This window comes from Phalaenopsis equestris, unplaced genomic scaffold, assembly GCF_001263595.1.
Source record: "Phalaenopsis equestris unplaced genomic scaffold, ASM126359v1 Scaffold000236, whole genome shotgun sequence".
NCBI lineage: Eukaryota > Viridiplantae > Streptophyta > Magnoliopsida > Asparagales > Orchidaceae > Phalaenopsis > Phalaenopsis equestris.
This window is the reverse complement of record NW_018164678.1, coordinates 269,114-292,994: the sequence shown is the minus strand read 5'-3', so window position 1 is coordinate 292,994 and position 23,881 is coordinate 269,114. Positions and strand designations below refer to the sequence as shown.

At 33.2% G+C, this 23,881-nt stretch overlaps 1 protein-coding gene across 1 annotated transcript in view; it reads right to left on the bottom strand.

Annotated features, from left to right (window-relative positions):
* Positions 1-23,881, bottom strand: part of LOC110023923 (peroxisomal adenine nucleotide carrier 1-like) — a 39,225-nt gene that overhangs the window by 9,839 nt on the left and 5,505 nt on the right. Inside the window, exons 2-3 of the mRNA XM_020723580.1 lie at positions 8,361-8,592; positions 8,133-8,279 (exon numbers count right to left, since the gene is read on the bottom strand). Coding sequence (XP_020579239.1) covers positions 8,133-8,279; positions 8,361-8,592 — 379 coding nt within the window. The remainder of the gene's footprint in view (positions 1-8,132; positions 8,280-8,360; positions 8,593-23,881) is intronic.

Genomic DNA, 23,881 nt, shown 5'->3' with positions numbered 1-23,881 from the left:
GATTCAATGCTGATAACATGATTGTTGAACACTATGACCAAAGAATAGTGGTAAATTCGTCTTTTTCTCTACTGCAAAAAAGATTTAGAATGCAGTTAAACAAATATTCTCAAAGATGAAAGTTGTTGAGCTCATCAATGAAATCAACGTAAAGCTCACCACTACCAAATAAGGTAGTCTTCTTATTATTAAATACTTCATTGGCATGGAAGTCTATTGGTTCGAGTTAGACTATTATAAAGATCTCAAAATATCATATTGTGAGGATGCGGTGATCCTCAAATAATTCACGGAGCAAAAGAAAATCTTTTAAGTTTCTGATGAGAATCAATAATAAATTTGAACAAATTCGAATCCAATTTCTAAGCAGAGAAAATCACCCTTCTCTGAATGAAGTAATATTTCTCGCATGGGGCTGAAGATCAATGGTCCGACTCTTGAAACATTTGTTATGACAACTTCTGAATTCCAAGAAAAAGGATTTTCTATTACCAAACGTTCTCCAAAAGATAACAACAAATTTCTTTCAAAAATAATTATTTCATGAAATAATTGTAAAAAGAAATGACACCAAAGACAAATGCAGGAAGCTCAATGGAAAGCTACAAATTTAATGAAAGAGAATGACAAAAAGAAAACAAAGGCAGAAGGGCTTAACTCAAAAGATATTCAAAAATTAAGGAGTCTTCTCATTTTGTTAATAAACTTTCAATTGAAATACTTTTAATGCCCCAAATAATTCTTTCACTTCCTAGATATTAAATTCAGCAATCATTGATCACATGACAAACCTTATTAATATAATTCAATCATACAAACTATGCCCCAACAATAAAAAAAAATAAAGGTAACATATGAATCTATAACAACTATTGAAGGATAGGGAGTCATCTAAATTTCTCCCAATTTACTCTCACTAGCATATCGCATATTCCACAACTTGCAGTTAATCTTTTACCTATCCACAACTTAATCAAAGTCCATAACTGCAAGGTCATCTTCTTTATTGATCATTATATTTTTTAGGACCTCTATGAGGAAGATGATTGGCAAAGCTAGAGAAAAGGATAAGATATACCTTTTTGAAGATGGAGATCAATCATCATGCTCCTTCATCACTCATAGTACCGACATCATCCGCACACCGTTAGCGTACAACAGCCTTCTTTTATAAATTTCCATGTATGTTTCATTTTCTTTTCATAAATATAAACATCAAAGATTTTAATTGTAAAATTTATGAAATTGCTAAAGATTATTATGTTATTTTTCATTAAAGCAACTCTAGATGCACTTATCTTTTTGTGTTAATTCATTGTGATATTATTGTCCTTCTTTGAGACAAAGGGTATTATCCACCAATCTTCTTAATTTGATACTCACAAACAAAAAAGAGTGACAGAGAGGGAAAGCCACAATATTTCGGAGGTCACTAGGACACTTCTCAACAATCAAATGCCGCAATATTGGGGAGAAGCAATTCTAACTACTACATATTTACTCAATAGATTACCAACCAGAGATTGATTTTAGAAGTCTCCTAAATTATTTGATTGAGTTCTTTCTTATAAAAAATTACTCAAAAGTTCCTCCTAAACTTTTTTGATATATATTATTGGCTATGTTCATATCCATAAATATAGGAAAAAATTTAATCCAACACCTCTCAAGTGTATATTCATTGAATATTTTGCCACAAAAAGTGCTAAAATTCACCTACAAAAAATTGTTTCTTACTTCAAGGGATATCACTTTTGATGAAACTCATAGATCTTTCACTTAAGCTCTTCTTTAGGTGGAGAATTCCCAACTTAAAGATAAACTAGACGAAATTTTTATCTTGACATACCTGAATCAAGAAATCTGACGAATGTTGTTCTCACTATATCCTTTCAAGTTTATACAAGAATGAACAAACCCAGCCAAGATCTCCAAAAAGTCCAGGACTCATAACCGTTAAAAACTAATATTAATCAACACACTACTGATTATTTATATCCCATCTTTCGATGCATATCTTTTCATAAACTTTCTTCTTTCATAAAGCTTTCATAACTAACATCAATGTCAAGCCTATCTCCATTTCACAAATTTTGTTTTGAGGCACCTGAAAACAATAATTAAAAAGAGCTACGACAAAAGATGAAAACCTTTAAAAAAATCACACGTGAGAGATTATCAACTTACCAATAAAATATAATATGATGCAAATGGATCTTCACTATCAAATAAAAAAAACATATGGGAGCCTAGAAAGGTACAAAATAAAATTGATAGCGAAAGGAAATACTCAATCGTTTGAAATTGACTATCAAGAAATATTTACATCTGTTGCAAAAATAACTTCGCATTTTAATGTCTCTAGTAGCATATCATGGGTACCATATACAACAATATGATGTTAAAAATAATTTCTTACATGAGGACATCAGAAAAAGTTTATATAGATCCACCAACGCTTCCTCAAAAAGAATCAAATATACCACTTGAAAAAGGGCTTGAATGGCCTAAAACAATCAACAAGAGCTTGATTTGATAGATTTACTAAGACTATGGTGGGAGTTAAAGAGAAGCAAAGTCAAGAAGGCCGTGCTCTCTTCATGAAATACTCTCCTGATGATAAAATCTTAATCCTCATTGTATATAGTAACAAAATGAAAATTATAAAGAATGATAAACAGCAAAAAGAGCTCTAAAAGACGACTTGTTGAAGAAATTGAAATTAAAGAATTTGAAAAACTCAATTAATTCTTGGGCATAAAAATACCTCAATCTAAATAAATGATATTTTTCTCATGGCAGAAATATATTAGGAATCGACTAAAAGAAACCAAGATGATAGAGTATGAGCCATGTGAAACTTCAATTGAACCAGGAAAAAAAATAGAATCTTGATGAATAAGAAACTTAATATAGATACAAGACAATATAAAAAGTTAGTACATAAATTAATCTACTTATCATACACTCGTCTTAACATTATATTCGCAGTAAGTATAATAAGGCAATTCATGCACAAGCCCAAAAAGTCAAAACTTGAATTCAATTCATTTTATTATTTTCTTTATTAATTTGGTTAATTAATATTTTTAAGTTGCATTCAATTCTTAATTTAGTTGGGGTTCTCAAACAACTCCTACACCATGCAAAAATCATTTGTTCGTAGATTTATTAAATGTTTAAACAAAACACTGAACACCATGTGAGGCACATACATTTCATGAAACGTGCGATACGTACCAAAAAATCTCAACTCCAGGAGATCTTAAATGAGATTCTCTCTAATTATGATGCTTATTGGATGGAAGTATATAACAAAACTGAAATTGTAATTAAGAAAATCTGGATTCACACAAATAAACATGTTTTTTTCTGCAGGCCGTTTTTCCAATTCAGATTAATTACAAGTACCTTCGTAAGTACATGTTCTTCACATCTGCTATGTTATATATGCCAAAATAGTAAATTGTCTCTCTTCGGTTTAAAGTTCATTCGAGACGATAAAGCAATCATGGCATGCGATTTTAATAAGCAACATGCTTTTAATCTATATTTATTCAACACCATTGGTCATCCGTCTTAATTGAATGAAGTACATTTATTTAATGCATTTAATATATTATAATTTCTCTTAAAGAGAAATAAGCAATTAAAACAAATTTTTATCAATCTGCACAACATTGAAATTTTATTTTCTTCCCTCATTCGATCCGTGCGATTTATTTGAGTCAAAAAGATCATATGTATATATCACCGTAGAAAATGTTCAACTCTGGGGTGGCACATGCCCTCAATTAAATTTTAAATATTTATTTATATATTAATAAACTATCAATATTTTATATTTTCAGTAGTAAAAATTAAATTTGTTTCATTTCAAATAATAAAATTAATTTATGTGCCCAAATTTAAAAAAAACAATTCTACGTTTGCCACTATAAGCTGAGGTGCCTCAAGGCCTACATTCAATCTCGCCAGAAATATATTAAATGTGAGGCACTTGAAACTATGTAACTGAAAGAAAAACATAATTATAAAAAAACAGAAACATAAGTTCATAAAATTACATAACTAGTATAAGGCCAAAAATGATAGAAATACATATGCTTATTAATTCTAAAGAATGATAGAAATACATATGCCTATTCATTCTAAAGATATTTGTGTTGCATATCGCATAAGCTTGTATGACAAAGTGATTTGATTTCAAGAGAAGTAAATAAAATGTGAAATTTCTGTGGAAATTCCATGTAGATAATAGTATAATGCATTATGTAGTACTTTTGTGCTTGTATTGCAGGTGACTAAGAAGGAATTTATTTTGATGATTATGTTTCAGCTCAAGGCGGTATGCATGATTCCCTCTTTTCAACCAAATGTACACTTACATTAACTCTTTATAGTTATCATGTGGTATAGTATTGTTCTAACTTTTTTTGGATTGTAATTAATGGAATCATGTAAACAAAATCTTTTGATACTTCAACTTTGATATTTACCTTCTTCAGTTGGATTTTGTGGTAACATTCATTACATGTGTAGGCTCATGTTTTAATAAATATTAGGATATCAAGATAACGTTTTCTATAAAAATGATAACTCTAATTCGGTATTTCTGTTTATGTGGAAGAGTTTGAGTTTTTCTCATTCAATTGCACTTGATTTATGGGGCTCGCTATATGATAGAGAGCATGGTGTGACAAGAAAAGCAATAGAATCATGTTAACTTTCCCGAACGACTATAAATAAGTACAGGCCACATAATGCAACTATATGTTTAGACCTATCCAAATTTAGTCAGGCTTAAACTCTTCCCAGATACGAAAAACAAATATTATTGATAAAACCAAATAGATGATCAAAATCATCATGCTTGAAAGGGAAAATACAACAATACGACCCCGAAAATCTGAAATAGCAACAGACACGACACAACTAATCAAACAAAGGTGGGATCTCGGGATGGTGGTGATGAACAGCGTGGGTTTGGAGTGTGTTGGTAAGGTGAGAGTGTGAAACAAGTGGTGGATATGACTGGGCAGCAACAACAAGGTGGAATTTAGGTTCCTGGGGGTTGGAATTGCGAATATGTGGCAGAGAGACTGTGCAAGAGAGCTGGGATGGGTTAGATCGCAGGGACATGGCCCCAGATATTGAGACAACGACTGGTGGAAAGGCGAGAGGATTTATGGTGGCTGGAACAGCATTGGAACCGCGGGAAATGTGGACTGAAATGTAGAAACTGCACGAAGAGTAGCGTCAGCAACTGTTTCGAGCAGCTGCCGCAAGAAACGATGGCAGGGAGCAGTGTGGGGAGGATGTGGAAGGGGAATAGGGAAGATACACCACCTCAAGAGAGAGATACAGTTTGAGCACCAAACAATCCCTCGGATACAACTCTTGATATGAGAAACAGACTATGGTTGTTGTCTTAAACAAACTCAGGCAAAAAAGTGACTTCCAAACCCTAATACAATATATATATATATATATATATATATATAGGAAATAATTAAAAAGAAATGAAGGATAATATGAAAGAAAGCATAATAATAAAAAACAAGATTATTATGGCCCGTTTCCCGCAATATTTATTCTCGCGGTATCAAGGTAGCTACAGTACCGCAGCAATTTTGGGCGGTAAGCTCACGCATCAGCGCATCAAAAGGAATGGAAAAATAAACACAAAATTTTAATCATCCAAATACATTAAGTTTATTATTCCATCATTGCACCCACAATTTGATGCCACCAATAATTTCAATTTCAACGTAAACAAAAGCTTCTAGCATATGGAACCGGGCAATATGTTCGCAAGTTATTTAAACACTAACTATTTATTAGGAAAAAAATCCCAAAATGGTGCCCCACTACTCTGATGGGGTAAATTTAGTCCCAAAATTTTGCAGTGCTCCAGTTTAGTCCTTCAACTATAAAAAATTGATCCAAAATGGTCCCATTAGTAAAAATCATGATACAAAAGTGATCTCAATTTAGTCTATTTATTATACAAAACTGATCACAATTTAGTCCCCAAGGAGCAATTGAGATCAATTTTCAATAATCAAGGGATGAGCATTGTAGAATTTTGGTATTAGATTGGCCACATTTGAATAGTCAGGGGACCATTTTAGAAGTTAACCCTATTTCATTACAAGAGAAAAAAAATGCTAAAACAGCTACAGCAGTGTAAACAACATAAACAAAGTATTGATGCAAGAAAGAAAAAATATACTCAAACTAGATTTATTTAAGTAAAATTCTCTTTATGACTTGTCTTATTGTCAAAAAATACAAAAGGTTTCCAAAATAAATATTATAAAGGTTAGATTATAATTGGACCATGATGTAGTCTAGCAAGTAGTTGGACCAATCAGAAGAAGTCAGAAGTAACAAAATAATTGGTATAATGATAATGAGTATGAGAAAAGCCTAATCTATTTTGAAGTTGGATTTTTTTTCATTTATTTATTTTTCCAAGATTATGTTTTTGCTCTAAGTTTATTTACTTATGTGGATAATAAGCAATTAATATATTTATTTTCCATGAGATTAGGGCTTAGCAGGGAGTGGGGGGTTCACTTACCTCCATTCAAACCAAGAGGCCGCCCCCTCTAGCTTTCTATTCTATTTTGATTAAGAATTTTTATTTGGACTATTTATTTGCTAGTTTGATGAATGAAAAGGTTGTTGTCAGTAAAAAAAATTGAGATTTTTTCTGCGATATTTGGACTATTTATTTGCTAGTTTGATGAATGAAAAGGTTGTTGTCAGTAAAAAAAAAATGAGATTTCTTCTGCGAGTTGAAGGCTTGGTAGCCTGTCAAACAAGATGGGGGATTTGGTGATCTTAAACATGCTATTGCTTCGAAAAGTGAGATTTATCTTCTCTTTTGTAATTTTTATTTTAATATTGTAATCACAGTTTCATCCTTTCTCTACCTTCCCATACTTCTTTCCTAATTTTCCTCCCACAAAGCCCTAACAAAACCGAACCTAGGGTTGTCGGCCAAGGCTAGAGTTAACAAGACCAAGTTTCAATCCCTTAACTATTTGGTCACCCTAAATCATTTGAAATTTTGCAAAACAAAAAAAAACTCTAAATCCAATCTAAACATATTTTACTACAACTTAAAGGAGGAATCTTCTCAATTTTCCCAACCCTAAACACATCCACCAAGACCAAAGATCCACCTTAGAACTGGCAACCAGATTAAATTCCTGTATAACCAAGGCTTAATATAAAGGAAGATTTACATAAATGCCACCTATAGATTTACTTATCTAATACCTAAACATTGATATTTACATTAATATCACTTTAACTTTACATAAAAAGATGAATTTCATTTTTAAAAAGTTAGTAATAATGATATTTTTAATGTGATATAAAAAGATTTGAGTGCTAAAAATGTAAAAGTCAAAACTCTGGTATTAGGCATGTAAATCAATAAGAATTGTGTGAAATGCCCCTAATATAAAATCTAGAGAAAATATCAAAAGATGGTAAAATCTTATGAAAAATTTCATATCACAACTAGACATCCTAATCAAAAATTTTCAAGCATTTCCAAGCCCTACAGTGGCCTAGATCCTCCACAACTGAAGTCTATAGTTGGATTTAGGGGTTTTATGTTTGGGCTTCCCTTTGGTCGGTCAACTCTGGACTTAGGATTTTTCTTAGGACCACTCATTCAAAACCTAGTTCGTTGCTTTGGCTCCTAACTTAGGATTTTCCTTAGGTCCACTCATTCGACCCTTAGCCCATTCCTTCTACACCTTCCAAACATCTTTCGAAGCTTACTAGCCAAAAATCCATCACTCCAATGCAAATCCTGGGTCCCAAACCAGATACTCCAACATGGTAGTTTCTAAATTTACAAATAAAAATTAGGAAAAAAATTCACAACCTAAACCTTACTATAAAATGCCAAAAAACTACATAGCACAATCATTAAAAAAAAATCTAGTGAATGAAAAAAACTAAATGATGTAACACATTCCCAAAGATGCGAGAACATGCTCATCCATATGATAGATGGGAAAAGATAGAATGTCATATAGAAAAAAAAATCATAAATGACAGGCAACAGGACATTTCTGGCGATTTGAGCCATGTGAATTAGTACGTACCTGAATAGCAGGATTTGATGTCAAGACAAGAGATATGCTTAGACCATCAAAAGCTTCAGTCAATGAACCATTTGTAAGGGTTTCCCACAATCCCTTCGATTTTCCAAAGGAACTTGTTTGCATCCTGGAAGCTGCTGTATCCAATGGCTATAGGATAAACAAATTAATAACCCTAAACTCATGTCATACAGCTGGTATTCAAGCTCGTGTTGAAAAACATATATAAACCTGGGTGATAATAGCAGTGCAAGCACCAGCACCAGCTGCAATAATCAAGTTCACAGTCGTTCCAATGGATTTGACTCCACTCTTCATAAGATAAAGTCGTTTGAAATAGCTATAACCATAGAAGTACACAAATTGTGCTATGACAGAATGTAAGTTCTTTGTGCCAAGTCCTTGGTATAGTGAAAGAATTTGTCCCTTGGAAATTGCTTCAAACAAAACATCAGAAAGGTTCCTGGACAAAACCATTCAAAAATACAAATATTAAACTTTGCAGTGCTCCAATGTAAGTGAGCCTATATAACTGCAAGCACCTAACCATGCATAACAAAATTAATAATTAGCACTCTCTAATGCCAACTAGCTTGTTCTCAATTTTCAGGATGTATATATTTATTTGACATGTGAGGGGAGACAAAAAGGGTTCAAGTCATTAAGAAAAACCCATACAAAATAAAAAATTAAAAATAAAAATCAACTATTCTATTTCTTCCTTCACATTGCCAAAAACTTGGGATATAGAAACAATAGGCAGTTCCCATGAGTTGCAATGCATGATAAGAATATTGAATCATTAGATGTGTTACAAAGGCTCCTGGTCGAATAAGAAAATAAATTAAAACACAAGTAGATTTTAATTGAAAAAATATAAAATTAAATTCAAATCGTTTCTATTAACTTATCCATTAGATTAAAAGTAGCACATTAGTTAATAATCGAGTGTCTGCATAAAAAATATTGCAATTTTCAGTCTAAACTGAAACTTAAAAATAAGGATTTTGATGAACTGAGAGTTAAGTATTAATTAAAATAGTCATTTCAAAATCAAATTATGTCACGTGTCATGTTCAAATTTAAAATTAATGACGAGCATTACATGAAAAGTAAATTTTAAATATGTTTGAATTTAAATTAAAAAATTATGCCACGTGGCAATCACATGATGGGCCAAGTACAATCTCCTTGAAGCATGTGCACTAGCTTAGTACAAATAAATATACTTAGACTGTAAGAAAATGCCAACAGGATGATCCAAATCTTACTATCTAAGGATATTCCATTTAATTTTCTGTCATTTCCATTTTCAGTCAGTTCAAAGGATCATGGAATGATCATAAAGGAAGCATGGTTTTGTTAGGTCACAACTGCAGTAAGGAAAAATAACTCAAATAAAACAACACATTGAGCTAAAAAGCATAAAACACACATTTCTCCAAGATAACACTACAAAAACATGAAGTTTAATTAACATAGATATGATGAAGAAATCACTTCTTCAATAGAACGAGAGCCAACTGTCACACCCCACCGATACTATGACATGATGGATTATTCTAGAAGATGGAGGCCTTAAGAACAACCTAGAAGAATCTAGAATATGTATGTACATAAGAATGATATAGAACTATCTAGAGCTAGAATATTATATTGTAAAGCTTCCCTTGAAAAATAGTCTCACATTGGCTATGGTTATGTGTAAGCTAGGTGTAAGACCAAAGACATGGGGGAAGCTATAAATAAGAGTCTCTTCCCCTGATCCCAATCCATCCAAGGTTTCAAGTTTTCAAGCTTTGTAATTTCTCTTTATTAGTGAAGCATTTTCTTCTCTAACTCTTCTTCCTATTCTACTTTCAAGAGAGTGCTTTGAGTTGTTAGTTGGGAAGGTTAGGCTGATTTAGTGCTAAAATAGAGCGCTAAAGCCGCATGGATAACTCGAGGAAAGTTAATCCGTGACAGTTGGTATCAGAGCCTTAGTTTCTAGTGAAGGAGAAAAGCGTCAATGGAGCACGTGATGGAGTCGGAAGCCACTAATGTGGAGTCATCTCAAGGGCGAGGTCGCTAGGAGCAAAGGGACCCCGTTGCACCCAAGCCATATGGGAGGTCTAAGAAGATCATGCATGGCTTTGATTCGAGTTTTGCTCGAATGGAGGAGGCAATGAATGGCATGGAGGGCCAAGTAGAGGACCTTGACCAAAGGGTTGATGGACTCGAGGAGGAGGACGTTACCATCCATTCAACAATCAGAGGTATGATGCTCCAACTTGAGGAGACCTTAATGGACCAAGTGGCTAAGTTGCGGGAGGATTTTATGGGGAAGCTCCAAGAGGTGCGAAGTGCCTATAAGGAAGAGATGACTGACATGCGTGCTAGCTTGGAGGAGATGTGTGGGGACATTTCGTTGTGCAAGAGGGCACTAGTGACACCCACCAACCATCAAACCTTCGAATCCAATAGGATTGAGGTGCCAAAACCAAAGAGTTTTGAAGAAACTCGTGATGCAAAAGTGGATAACTTCTTATTGGGACTGAAGCAATACTTCATAGCGATGGGGATCACGGATGAAGAGGCAAGAATTCCAATTTGCTACTCTTTTCCTTTCAAATATTGCTATGCTATGGTGGAGAAGAAGGCGAGGAGATGTCGAAAAAGATATGTGTATCATCTCCACTTTTGATGACTTTAAGAAAGAGCTAAAGAGACAGTTCTATCCTGAAGATGCGGAGGATGGGGCTAAAGCCCAATTGCGAAGACTCAAGCAAATAGGATCGATCCGAGAATATATCAAGGAGTTTACTAGTCTGATCCTTGAAACCCCAGATATGTCAGACAAGGATGTTCTATTCAACTTCATGGATGGAATCCAACAATGGGCAAAGACGGAGCTTAGGAGGCGTGGTGCACAAGATCTCGCTTCCGCCATCGCCATTGCAGAAAGCTTGGTGGACTATACAAAGAAGTCTACAAAGCCAAAAGAAAAGAAGAGCAACTATGTCAGAAGTGGGGGAGATCGAGAGCAACACAAGGAAGAGAATCATCACGAGTAGACCTCGTTCAAAGCAAGAGACAAGGGGAAGTTTAACAACAACAACAAGACTAAACCATACAACAATTGTTTCCTTTGTGGAGGACCACATTGGGTAAGGGATTGTCCGCAGAAGAAAGCTCTGAGCTCTCTCCTTGCAAGTCATCAAGAGGTAGAGGAAAATAACATGGACGCTCGGGTGGGAACCATGCAACTACTCAATGCGGTATGCTCCTCTCCAGAAACCACGACAAAAGGGCTTCTCTTTGTAGAGGTGATTATAGGGAAGACATCTACTAATGCAATGTAGATACGAGAGCTTCTCACAATTTCATCTATATTGAAGAAGCAAGGAAGATGGGTCTGCAAATAACTGGAGGTGGGGGCTCCATCAAGGCGGTTAACTCTGCAGCTAAGCTGATCCATAGAGTGGCTAAAGGAGTGAAGACATGTGTAGGGGATTGGTCAGGTACGCTAAATTTCTCAATCATTCCCATGGATGATTTCAAGGTAATCCTTGGTATAGATTCTTGGACCAAGTAAAGGCGTTCCCGATACCATTTGCCAATAGCATGTGTATCATGGGAGGCGATCAAGCTTGCCTAGTACCGACAACAAGAGCTAGGCAGCAGGAGACCAAGATGTTATCAACCATTCAATTCAAGAAGGGCATTCGACGAGAGGAGGAGAGCTACTTGGCTATCCTTCATGACTCCAACGAAGAATTGAAGCCTGAAGAAGCCATGCTAAGGGAAGTAGTGGAAGTACTTGAAGAGTTCAAAGATGTGGCACCACCAGAATTATTGAAGGAACTACCGCCAAGACGGGAGGTCGATCACTCGATCACCAAATTGAGCTGGAGAGCTGGAGCCAGGGACTAAGCCACCAGCAATGGGAGCTTTCCGCATGGCACCTCCAGAATTGGCAGAACTACGCAATCAATTGAAAGAGTTATTGGAGGCAGGATTTATCCGACCATCTAAAGCCCCTTTTGGTGCTCCAGTTCTATTTCAAAAGAAGGACGGTTCCTTACGCATGTGTATAGATTATTGGGCTTTGAACAAAATTACCGTGAAGAACAAATATTCAATCCCTCTCATTGCCGACATTTTTGATAAACTGGGGAGTGCAAGATGCAAGATACTTCTCAAAATTGGTCTCAAAATTGAATCTCCGATCAGACTACTACCAAGTGAGGATAACAAAAGGAGATGAACCAAAGACCACTTGTGTGACCAGGTATGGGTCATTCAAATTTTTGATGATGTCTTTCGGCCTAATCAATGCTCCTACTACATTTTGCACTTTGATAAACAAACTATTCCAGCCATAATTGGACCAGTTTGTTGTCGTCTACTTGGATGATATAGTGGTGTATAGCAACACTCTCCAAGATCATCTAAAACATCTCCGAGACGTATTCAAAGTTCTTAGAGAAAACAAGTTATACATCAAGAAAGCAAAATGTTCCTTTGCCAAACAAGAAGTGGCGTTCTTGGGGGCATAGATAAAGGAGGGAAAGAGGGAAAGCTCATGATGGAAGAAAGCAATGTCAAAGCCATCCAAGATTGGGAACATCCTACCAAGGTACCTGAACTAAGATCCTTCTCGGGACTTATTAACTAGTATCGGCGATTCATAAAGGGCTGCTCTGCAAGAGCTACTCTGTTGACGGACTTACTCAAGAAGAATAAGTCGTGGGAATATAATAGTGAGTGTCATGAAACTTATGAAGACCTCAAAGAGGCAATCAGTGAAGAACCCATACTCAGCCTTCCTGATCATACCAAGGTATGTGAGCATATCGATGCTTTAGACTTTGCTATTGAAGGGGTACTCATTGAAGATAGGCACCCAATTGCCTATGAAAGCAGAAAATTTAATGAGACACAGCGTCGCTATACAGTCCAAGAAAAGGAGATAACAGCCATCATACATCGTCTTAGAGTATGGAGACACTACTTGCTCGGCTCCAAATTCCAAGTCATGGCAGATAATATTGCCACCAACTACTTCCAGCCTCAGAAGAAGCTAAGTCCTAAGCAAGCAAGATGGCAGAATTTGATTACATCTTGAAGTATAAGCCAGAGAAGGTCAATGCAGTTGCGGATGCACTAAGCCGAAAAGCAAAACTTGCAAGCTTGTCACAAGTCTCCAGCTCCCTCATAGACAAAATAAAAGAAGGTTTGGTCTCCGATCCACAAGCCCAAAGTATTATTGCTTTAGTGAAGGAGGAAAAAACCAAGAAGTTCTGGATGGATGAAGATATCCTTTACACCAAAGGACGACGCATCTACATACCAAGGTGGGGCAACTTAAGAAAGAAGCTAATCAATGAATGTCATGACTCTTTATAAGCAGGACACCTAGGTATGAAGCGAACTCTTGCACTTTTAAAAACAAATTACTACTGGCCAGGGATGAAGGAAGGGATAGAAGAATATGTTTGCACTTGTCTTGTATGCCAACAAGACAAAGCTGTCCTTCAACAACCAGAGGGGTTGTTAGAACCGCAACCTATTCCTCGAAGATCATGGGAGAGCGTCTCTATGAACTTCATCTCTAGCTTGCCAAAATCAGGTGGATTTGGAAGCATCTTAGTTGTGGTGGATAGATTCAGCAAGTAGGCAACATTCATTGTTGCACCCACCGATTGTACTGCCGAGGAAGCTGCAAGACTCTTTCTATGCAAAGTGGTAAAGCTATGGGGGATACCACAAAGCATCATCAGTGATCGAGATCATCGCTTCACCAAAAGATTTTGGACCGAATTATTCAAAATGTTGGGATCAGATCTAAACTTTTCCACACGCTTTCATCCTCAGAATGATGGAAATTGAGAGGGTCAATGCTCTCTTGGAGTTATATCTGCGACACTATGTGAGTGTCAATCAACAAAATTGGGCCAAGTTGTTTGATGTGGCTCAATTTTCTTTCAACGTTCAAATAAATGAATCCACTAACAAGAGTCCCTTTGAGATAATCATGGGACAACAACCGATGACTCCCCTCTCCCTTACAACCAACTACGAAGGGAAAAGTCCGTCAGCCTTCAAGTTTGCCAAATCTTGGAGTGAGCAAAGGGAAATAGCTCGAGCAACATTACACAAAGCCGCAAGGAAGATGAAGAAGTGGGCAGACAAAACATGGAGGAATATTGATTTCAAAGAAGGAGATCTAGTCCTTGTGAAGCTTCTACCACAACAATTCAAAACGTTTCAGAAGTTACATAAGGGTTTGATTCGAAGATACGAAGGCCCTTTCGAGGTGACGAAGCAAGTGGGAAAGGTCTCTTATAAACTCAACCTGCCACCAAAACTAAGGATACATCATGTCTTTCATGCAAGCATGTTGAAGCCTTACCAAGAAGACATGGAAGACACATCAAGAGGGATCTTCAACCGAGCGCCTAAAGCAATAATCTCCTCCTTCGACAAAGAAATTCAAGAAATAATGGCTGACAGGGTGATCAGACGGCGAGGGGTACCAAACTACAAGGAGTTTCTCATCAAGTGGAAAGAATGGCCTGATAGCGAGGCCAGTTGGGAGCATGAAGTCGCACTATGGCAATTCAAAGAGAAGATCAAACAGTATCAAGAGGAGAAGCGCAATGAGAGCATTGCGAGCTTAAGTGGAAGAGAGTGTCACGGCCCACCGATATTATGACATGATGGATTATTCTAGAAGATAGAGGCCTAAAGAACAACCTAGAAAAATCTAGAATATGTATGTACATAAGAATGGTATAGAACTATCTAGAAGCTAGAATATTATATTGTAAAGCTTCCCTTGGAAAATAGTCCTACATTGGCTAGGTGTAAGGCCAAAGACATGAGGGAAGCTATAAATAAAAGTCCCTTGCCCTCATCCCAATCCATCCAAGGTTTCAAGCTTTCAAGCTTTATAATCTCTCTTTATTAGTGAAGCATTTTCTTCTCCAACTCTTCTTCCTATTATACTTTCAAGAGAGTGCTTTGAGTTGTTAGTTGGGAAGGTTAGGTTAATTTAGTGCTAAAAGAGAGCGCTAAAGCCGCACGGATAACTCGAGAAAAGTTAGTCCGTGACACAACCCTCGCATAACCGTGAAATTAATTCACCCATCATAATGATAAGAACAAAAAAAGCATGGCAAAATGAAAACCATTTGGTTGAGTGAAATTATAGATTAAGGCTGCTATAATCTCCGATAGTAGTGAAACGACTAAAGTTTAGAGTTCCAAGCAAATCTCAGATTTAGCTTAATTTATCTAATCTGTGCTGGATTCAAGGGTCTAAGAAACATATCCAAAGGCTAGGCTAGATTTATGATTACAAATAGGCCTAATTTATGAATTTGATGAGCAGGAAAGAGAAACAAGAGAAAAAAGAAGGAAAAAAGAGAGGCAGACATGGGTGAGAGGGACAAAAAGAAATATTTTTCGTGAGCTTTAACATAATACTAACTATATAGGATATAGAGAAGAAAGATTAATTTAAGAAAATAAAAGTTAAAAATTTAAAAACCAACCAAATGGTGGTTAAACACTGGTGTTAATTATGTGAATTGATTAATCATTCAGTAATTATTGTAAGTGGACAAGAATTAATTAAAAGGAATGTGAATAATGCTAAGTATTAATTTACTTCTGACACTACTAAATAACTATCTAAACTATTGAAAGTCTTGAGTAATAATTTTTGCTTAATTAATTAAATACTTTGCCATAGTTATAAAAATGTATACCAACATTTTAATTAGACTTGGATTATAAAAAATTATTGAATACGTTTAAGTGTATGGCACAACCGAGAAGTGGGAAGGGGGGTAAATTGGTGTTTTTTAAAAAATTATATATGTAAAAGATTAAATAAATATGGAATTAAATTTTTAATTTATAAAATAAATAAATTCATAAAAATTACAGAAGCATGTAAAAATTATTAAGAGACAACATACAAGAGAACTTTTACGTGATTCGATCCCCTAAGCTCCACTATCATAAAATTTCCTCCTCCTCTGGGTAGAGTAAACCTTTACAACCTATTCATTCCTCAATGGGCAAGAACAACCCAACACATAGTATACAAAAATATTATAGTGTAATTACAAAAATTTTCTTAAATTTGTAATAAAATGGAAAAAAAATTCAAAGATCTAACTATTTAATCTTAACAAAACATAACAAAAAAATAAACTTAAAATTTTAAAAACAATCTTACAAACTTGTCAATTGCATGAAAAACTTCAAAATTACTTGCGAGTTATGTGGCTGTGGATGAACTCAAATTTTAAGAGATGTTTGGACCGACCCTTAAAATAATCTTAAGAAAAAATATTGCTTCGAAGAGACTTTGAAAGAGAGCAATACTAAAAAAAATTTTAAAAAGTTTTTTATTCCATTTTTTACTCATCAAAACATCGCATATTTATAGCAGCTCTATTTAAAAATGACTTAATTATTCTCCCAAACAGGTTCTAATGATTAGTCAAAGCTATCAAATTTAAACTCAATGGCCTGCCAAATAGAAAAAAACAGCTAATATTTGGAAAATCATAGTAAATTCAATTTTAATATAAAAAATGTAACATGTAACCTATAAAATTTCATCTAAAAATCGAATGAATCTAATAGAATAAAAAAAAGTAAAATTTTGATAATTTCCAATATTTTTTTAAAAATATGTAATTTAATATACTCATGCTAGTATCAAAATATATTGAATAACTTTAGAAAAATCTGAAATAATTTATATAGAAGTGTGTGTCTGTGTGTGTGTGTGTGTGATTATTTTTTTATTTATTTAATTTATATATAATAAATGAATATAATTAATCATAAAAATTTCAAATTAAAACAAAAATTTTAAGTATGCAAAATAAAATTTGAAAAATATAGCTTTATTACTTTTAATTAATATAATTGAATGTGAACTTTTTAAAACTTCATAATATTAAAAATAAATTTTAATTTTAATTTTAAATTTTTTTCTCTTTTAAAGTTTGAGTTTGAGGGAGAATTTTGAAATTACAAATCTAACGACTTTAAGAACACTTCAAAAACTAAGGAATATATTCTTGAGCCTCTTTAACGTATGATTACCATCTGGATTGTTTATCATCTTTCAACTCTCATGATCATCCAATTTAATCTTTGTCCTCTTAAAGTCTAAAGTTTATGTCACCATTTAATCCTCAAATCATTCAATATAAGGGATTAGAACTCCTAATATGCGTTATGATCAAAATAAATTCATGTATATTATAGACTCATTGGGTAAACAATCTCCCTCTATTTAATGATGACAAACTTATGTTGGATAGTCATTAAATTGGATATACAAAATGACGCATCTCTCAATTTCGTAATAACATTGATTATTCTGATAATCACCCATAAATATATGCATATAAAAATAATTAAAATCAACCAACATATGTATTTCTCCCACTTTGGTAAAATAAAATAAAGGATGGTAAATGGACGATAATTATAAATCAATAATGTAATCAATATATAAGAAATCATAAATGAAGGTCAAGCAGTATTAATTTTCCTCTAAGCTCACAAAATTGTTCTTCATTTAAGGATTTTGTGAATATATTTACAATTTCAAATTATTTACCTTTAAATTTTATTTACATCTTCATAGATATATGGTCTCTAATAAAATAATTTCTAATTTTAATTTGTTTAATTCATGAGGGTCATGACTCAACCTAAGAGCTTGAGGTTAATCATAACAGGAATAGACGGTTAGACAGTAAAAATTACATGTCCACAAAAATATTCAATTATTAAAGAGACACTAATCCACAATACATAAGTAATCATCCCCTAACAAACACATAAGATCATTCAGAGATATAGTAAAATAAATAGTAGAATAAAAGTGATTAAAAAAATATAAGCCTAACAAGCTACTACTGATTTTCAACAATCTCTCTCCTGTAAACAAACTCTTTATTATCAGTCATACCAATTTAGCAAACATTTTCCTGAAAGAATAATTAAACATGTTAAATTTTAAATAATTTAGTAAATAATTACCACTTATTATGCATAAACCGTTATGCAAATGCCTGACATGAATGTTCAAAAAAATTTAATGATCAATCCTTAAAATAAGCATTATATTTTTCATTTTATAAAACTCTTTATTAAATTATCTTAACCAATTACATTTTCATCATTTTAATAATTTACATTTATTCTTTTTTTTCTTTTCTTTTCAAGAAGTCGCCTCAAGAACACTGTCAAAATGTACTAATAAAAATACAATATTTAACATTTTATATCATAAAAACACAACCTTTAACATTTTATTATGAAAATATAACATTTTTCATTTTTTTTTATCTTTAAACTGCGAGAGTATAAAAACATGATCAACTAATATTATAGAGGGCTAACACCTGATATACTAAGCAATAAATTTTTAATTCACAATTTTATTTCTTTCAATAATTAAATTTATTTATTTATTATTTAATGTGGAATAAAAAGTCAAAGAATTTAAATAATAAGATAATATTTTTTAAAAGTTAATATTCTTTCAATCGTAAATTTTTTTTAATGTATAAGCATAAATGAAACATTTTAAAAATAAAAGAAATTGAATTTAATATAAATAAAATAATAATTGCTCATCTTAATTTCAACTTATAAATGATCATTTAACTTGTGTTATCTTAAATTGAATTTTTAAATTTGATTTATAAAATAATATTGAATACCTATGACTTCAAATGAATTCAAACATTACCTTAACTTAAATGAGAAAATACTTTAAGTGATTTATCTGACAATCTCTTTTGGATTTTAAATCTAAAATCCTTTTGCTTCTACTTTCTAATTTTAAATAGCAATAAAATATATTGTAATACATAATAATTTGATTGATTATAAATAAATATCAAATAAACACAAACCTTTAATGTCGTCAACTTTCTTCATATTCAATTATTCTTCTGCCTCTAATTTTTTATTTACATTTTAATCATAATTAAATGTTGAGACACGAAATTCCATTTCATAAATTTAATAAAGAGTAAATGCTAACCTTACCTCTACATTCATTGTCAATAATCCTTTCTCGATCACAATTCTGAATTGCCTTCCTCTTCTTCTTTTTTTTATTTTTAATTAACAAAATCTCATATTAATGCTTTAAAATTTATTTAGAATATATATATCTTCCAATTTTATGAAGCAAGAACTCTATGATTTGAGATTTATAATATAAATTAGTATAAACTAACATTAATTCGTATAAAATTAATTTAAATTAAATAATATGAAAATAAAGTTACACTAATCTTACTTAGGCTTCATTGGCTTGGTTCGATCTGCCACATGTGAGACTCCCTCTTCACTGTCTCGCATGACTGCACCGTCGCCCGTCTCCTACACTTCTTCGTGCACAGATGTTTACCTGCACGCAAGCATGCACAAGGCTTCGACTGTGAGGCTTCGACTGCGAGGCTTCTCTATCCTTCACACATAACGCGCACGACCTGCTCCCTGTTAAGCATGAAATGAGCCCCACATTCAATTCGCATCATCTCTCAAGCCCAACAAGCAACGTCTTGTTGCCCTTCACACCTTGAAGCCGCTTGCCTGAAAACCCTCATTTAGAAAGTTTGAAACGCTCGTCTGCTACTTTACGTACAAGTTTCTTTCTTCTCCTTTCATGCACAGAGCCTCTCATCTTCTACTCTCTCCCATTGTTTCTCTGTTTGTTTTGAGTGGGGACACTCGACTCCCTAACACAAAACCATTGAGATGGTTACATTGAATCGACCTATTAATTAAAATTTATAACTTTTTACAGTTATAACAATTTGCTCTCTTTATAAAAATTTCATCTTCAGATTAAAACTATAATGAAAACAGGCATATCTCAACTGAATAGTTGTGGATATTTTTTATGCATACTGAAACTTTCTTTCAAGTACTATCATTTGTTGACTCATATTTTCATAAAATGTTTACAAATAGAATCTCTTTATTACGAAGATTCTTCACATCATAATTCATAGGTTCCTCTATATGTGTCAAATCAGATTATGTATAAACTAAATCTGCAATTATTATATTTGATTCATTAGTAACAAATTTTCTGAGTGAAAAAATATGAAAAATATTATGTACTCTAATTGTCAGTTAGTAAAGTCAATCTGCAAGCCACCTTTCCAATTTTCTTCATGATTTAATATATATCAACAAATCTTCGACTCAACTTTTCAATTTTTCCTTCCAATAGACTAACTTTGATAAAAATAAATTCAACTTCAAATTTAGTTGGCGTATTTTTAGCATCATAATATTTCCTTTATTTATTTGTGTAGTCTTTAACCTATCTTTACTCAGCTGAATCTTTTTACTAGCATGATCTACTAAATCTACAACAATAATTTTTTTTCTTTTACCTACATCAACCCAACAAAATGGTATTCTATAGTTTTTTTTCATAAAGAGCTTCGTACGAAGTCATTTCAATGCTTGCCTGATGACTAGTAAAATAGGCAAATTCAATTTGAGATACATGTAACTCTCATCCTCCACCAAAATCAAGTGCACATAAACGGAGTAAATCCTCTAAAATTTAAATATTTCTCGCTAATTGTCATCTGTCTGTGGGAGAAAAACAGTATTGAAAGTGACCCAAACAACAATAAAAAACAAATATTATTACTAAAAGAAAATAAACGGCTACAAACAAACACACTTCAAAGGGAAAATACAAGACACATGACACGCAAACTCGCGTTAGAGCGGATACCAAGTGATGGTGATAACGGTTAAGGGGACTTGCAGAGGTGGTGGTAGGATAGATAAGGGGCTTCCGGACAGTGGATAAAGGACAACAGCGATTATGGGCAGCTAGAACAACGGGGCAGCAAGGGATGGCAGTCTGAACAACGACTGTTTGTTGTTTGGAACTGCTAGATAGTAGAAAAACAATAAAAGGAAGGTGTTGTGACTGCGGAAGCAATGGTGAAGAGCAAGGAAAGCGAGGTCAGCAATGAGGAAGGGTTGGAACGGCAATGAAAATGAGTATGGAGTAGCTGGATGGCTGTGAGCTGTAAGAAATTGCAAGAGGGCTGGCACAGTGATGACAGCAAGCGGGGCACTGGAATCACAGGGAACTTTTGCTGAGATGCAAAAATTGCAAGAACAGAATCGTCAGCTATTCTGGGTGGTTGCAGCAGGGAACGACGGACGGGAGCAGCGTAGGGAGGATACGAAAGAGAAATGGGGAAGGTAAACACCACCTCGAGAGGGAGATACAACCGAAGTACCGCCTACTCGGATACAGCCCTCGAACGGAAAAATGGATGTTGGTGGTTGTCCTCATATAACTCTGAACCAAAAATTACTTAAAAGCATAAAAACAACACATTTATAGATTTAGGGTAAATGGGAATGTACCCCACTCCCAATAGGAGGAAAATCTACTTAAAGGAATGATCGAAATAATAAAATAAGGACTACATACTATGGTGAGTAATGGCAAATGGAGCATATATCGTGATGATAATATAGATAAAACAATTTACGGAGGAAAATATTTTGGATATGTGTTGGGACAAGATAGATTATATTATTGTTTTTACAGAGCCTATATATAACATGTTGAGAGTGGCTAATTCAGATAAATCTCATATAAACCTTTTATATGATATGCTTGATTATGTAATAAAGAATATGAAAGAAATGATATATTGACACGAGCAAAAAAAATATAATAAAGACTGACTTCTTATAAGATTGTATATGATATCATAGTAGAAATATGAAATAAAAGTAGTAGTTTCATTCATTGTTTAGGTCACTCTCCTGATCTAAAATAAAATTTAATTTTCTGCTTACTTCTTATTAATCCTATTTTTTGGTTAGTAATGCTACTAAGTAGATGCACTTTGTTATTATATATTACAACCATAATTGACCAAGTGAAACTCTAAATCGTGTTACTCTATATAAAAATACGGAGATAACAAACGAGAGAAAAAAATGTTTAAAGAGAATTTTTTCAAATTCTGAGAAAAAATCATCTATTAATTTGAAGTTCGTCGATTTCTTTGGATTTAGTGGTGCATTCGTTGATCATGATTCTATAGCTTATAGAGACATTATGGTAAAAGTGTAGTGAATGATTTATGAAGCTATTTCCTAATGAATGTAAAGTACAGCTTTTAAATTATTGGCTGAGTTATACCCATCGTCTTATTATGAAAAATAAAAGTGTGTATTCTTTCATCAATTCACTTGAGAAACCAAATCAATTCTTAGCAGAGAGAAAATTTAATATTTTTTAGTACTGATCTCCATATTTTATCTAGGAGGTGCCCAGGATAAGTAAATGGGAGACAAAAATTATTGGATATTGATAGAGATATTAGCTACAATAATGATATGGAAATAGATAAAGTTGCTAATATTTCTCTTAACAAGTCTTGCTTAGAAACTGAATTTTCTTCTAGATGAAGTTGAATGTGTCATTAAAAAGGGCAATGGAACTAGCCCTAATGATGATCTTATTAATGAATGTGTTGACTCTAATTAGTGATAACCTATATTTTGTTTTGTCATATTAAGGTTTACATTGATATTAACTTTTCCAAAAATATTTTTTTATATTTTAAATGTCAAATTGATATTGCCAAACTTCTGTGATTGCATAATTCATTTTATGATGTCTTTAATAAATAATAGTGAAAAACATATATTTTAATTAATAATTTATTAAGTATAAAAAAATGTGTTCATAGAGTCTCATACACTACTTTTTGAAACTATGCTATTTCGTCCTGTTCATGTAATGTTATGTCCATGCTTCATAGATTTATTTTTTTTTTTTTTTTTTTTAGTTTTATCAAATAAGAAGAGTTGGATGAATCCCTTTAAGACACATAAGCCCACAATCCATTTTCATCATTCAATAAATGTAGAATATACCCAAACAAAGTATGCATTGAGTGAAAGTCGAATTATAGAATGTATGTACCATTCAAACAAATATGATAAGCTTTTGTAAGTAATGAAATTGAAAAAATTACAATGCACAACCAAATTATTTTTACGCTTCATATGCCAGATAAGAAGGAAGCTAATGAATGGTCATCCAAAGCATGTGCTCATTTGCTATGAAATAAGATAAGTTGTTTAAGAAATCAGGTGCTCCAAAATCAATTGTGAAAGAATTTGACTCCATTCATTATGGGAATTTTGACTTGTCGTTGAATAAATATTTCAAAATCATATTACAAACTCTCGTAAATATGAATCCTCTATATTGGTAAGCATCCATATTCAGCATAATATTTCACTTTCGACATAAAATTCATAACAGAACAAGTGACATGGTTGACAAGCAAAACTTTCTTACATTGCCAGAATAGATAAATAGTATAAACATTGTTCAAGTACCTTCAACTGATGATTTGTAACGGTGAGTGTGAAAAAGAAGAATTAGTTGTTGTCAATGCCACAAAAGAAGCCAATTATTTTCTTCTTATTTGTTGCCCTATGCTATATGATGTTGAATCAGAGTTTCCTAAAGGAAATAATAAAGGGCGTAGCTTAAATTAATTCAAAGATGTGCAGAGGCACTAGTGACAGAAATTTGACGTTAAAAACTATTATAAATAAAATCCGTGCATCAAATGGCCTCATGAGTTGCGATAGGCTTGTACAATAAATAGATTATGAGTAGGGCTGGAAAAGAGCCGAGCTTG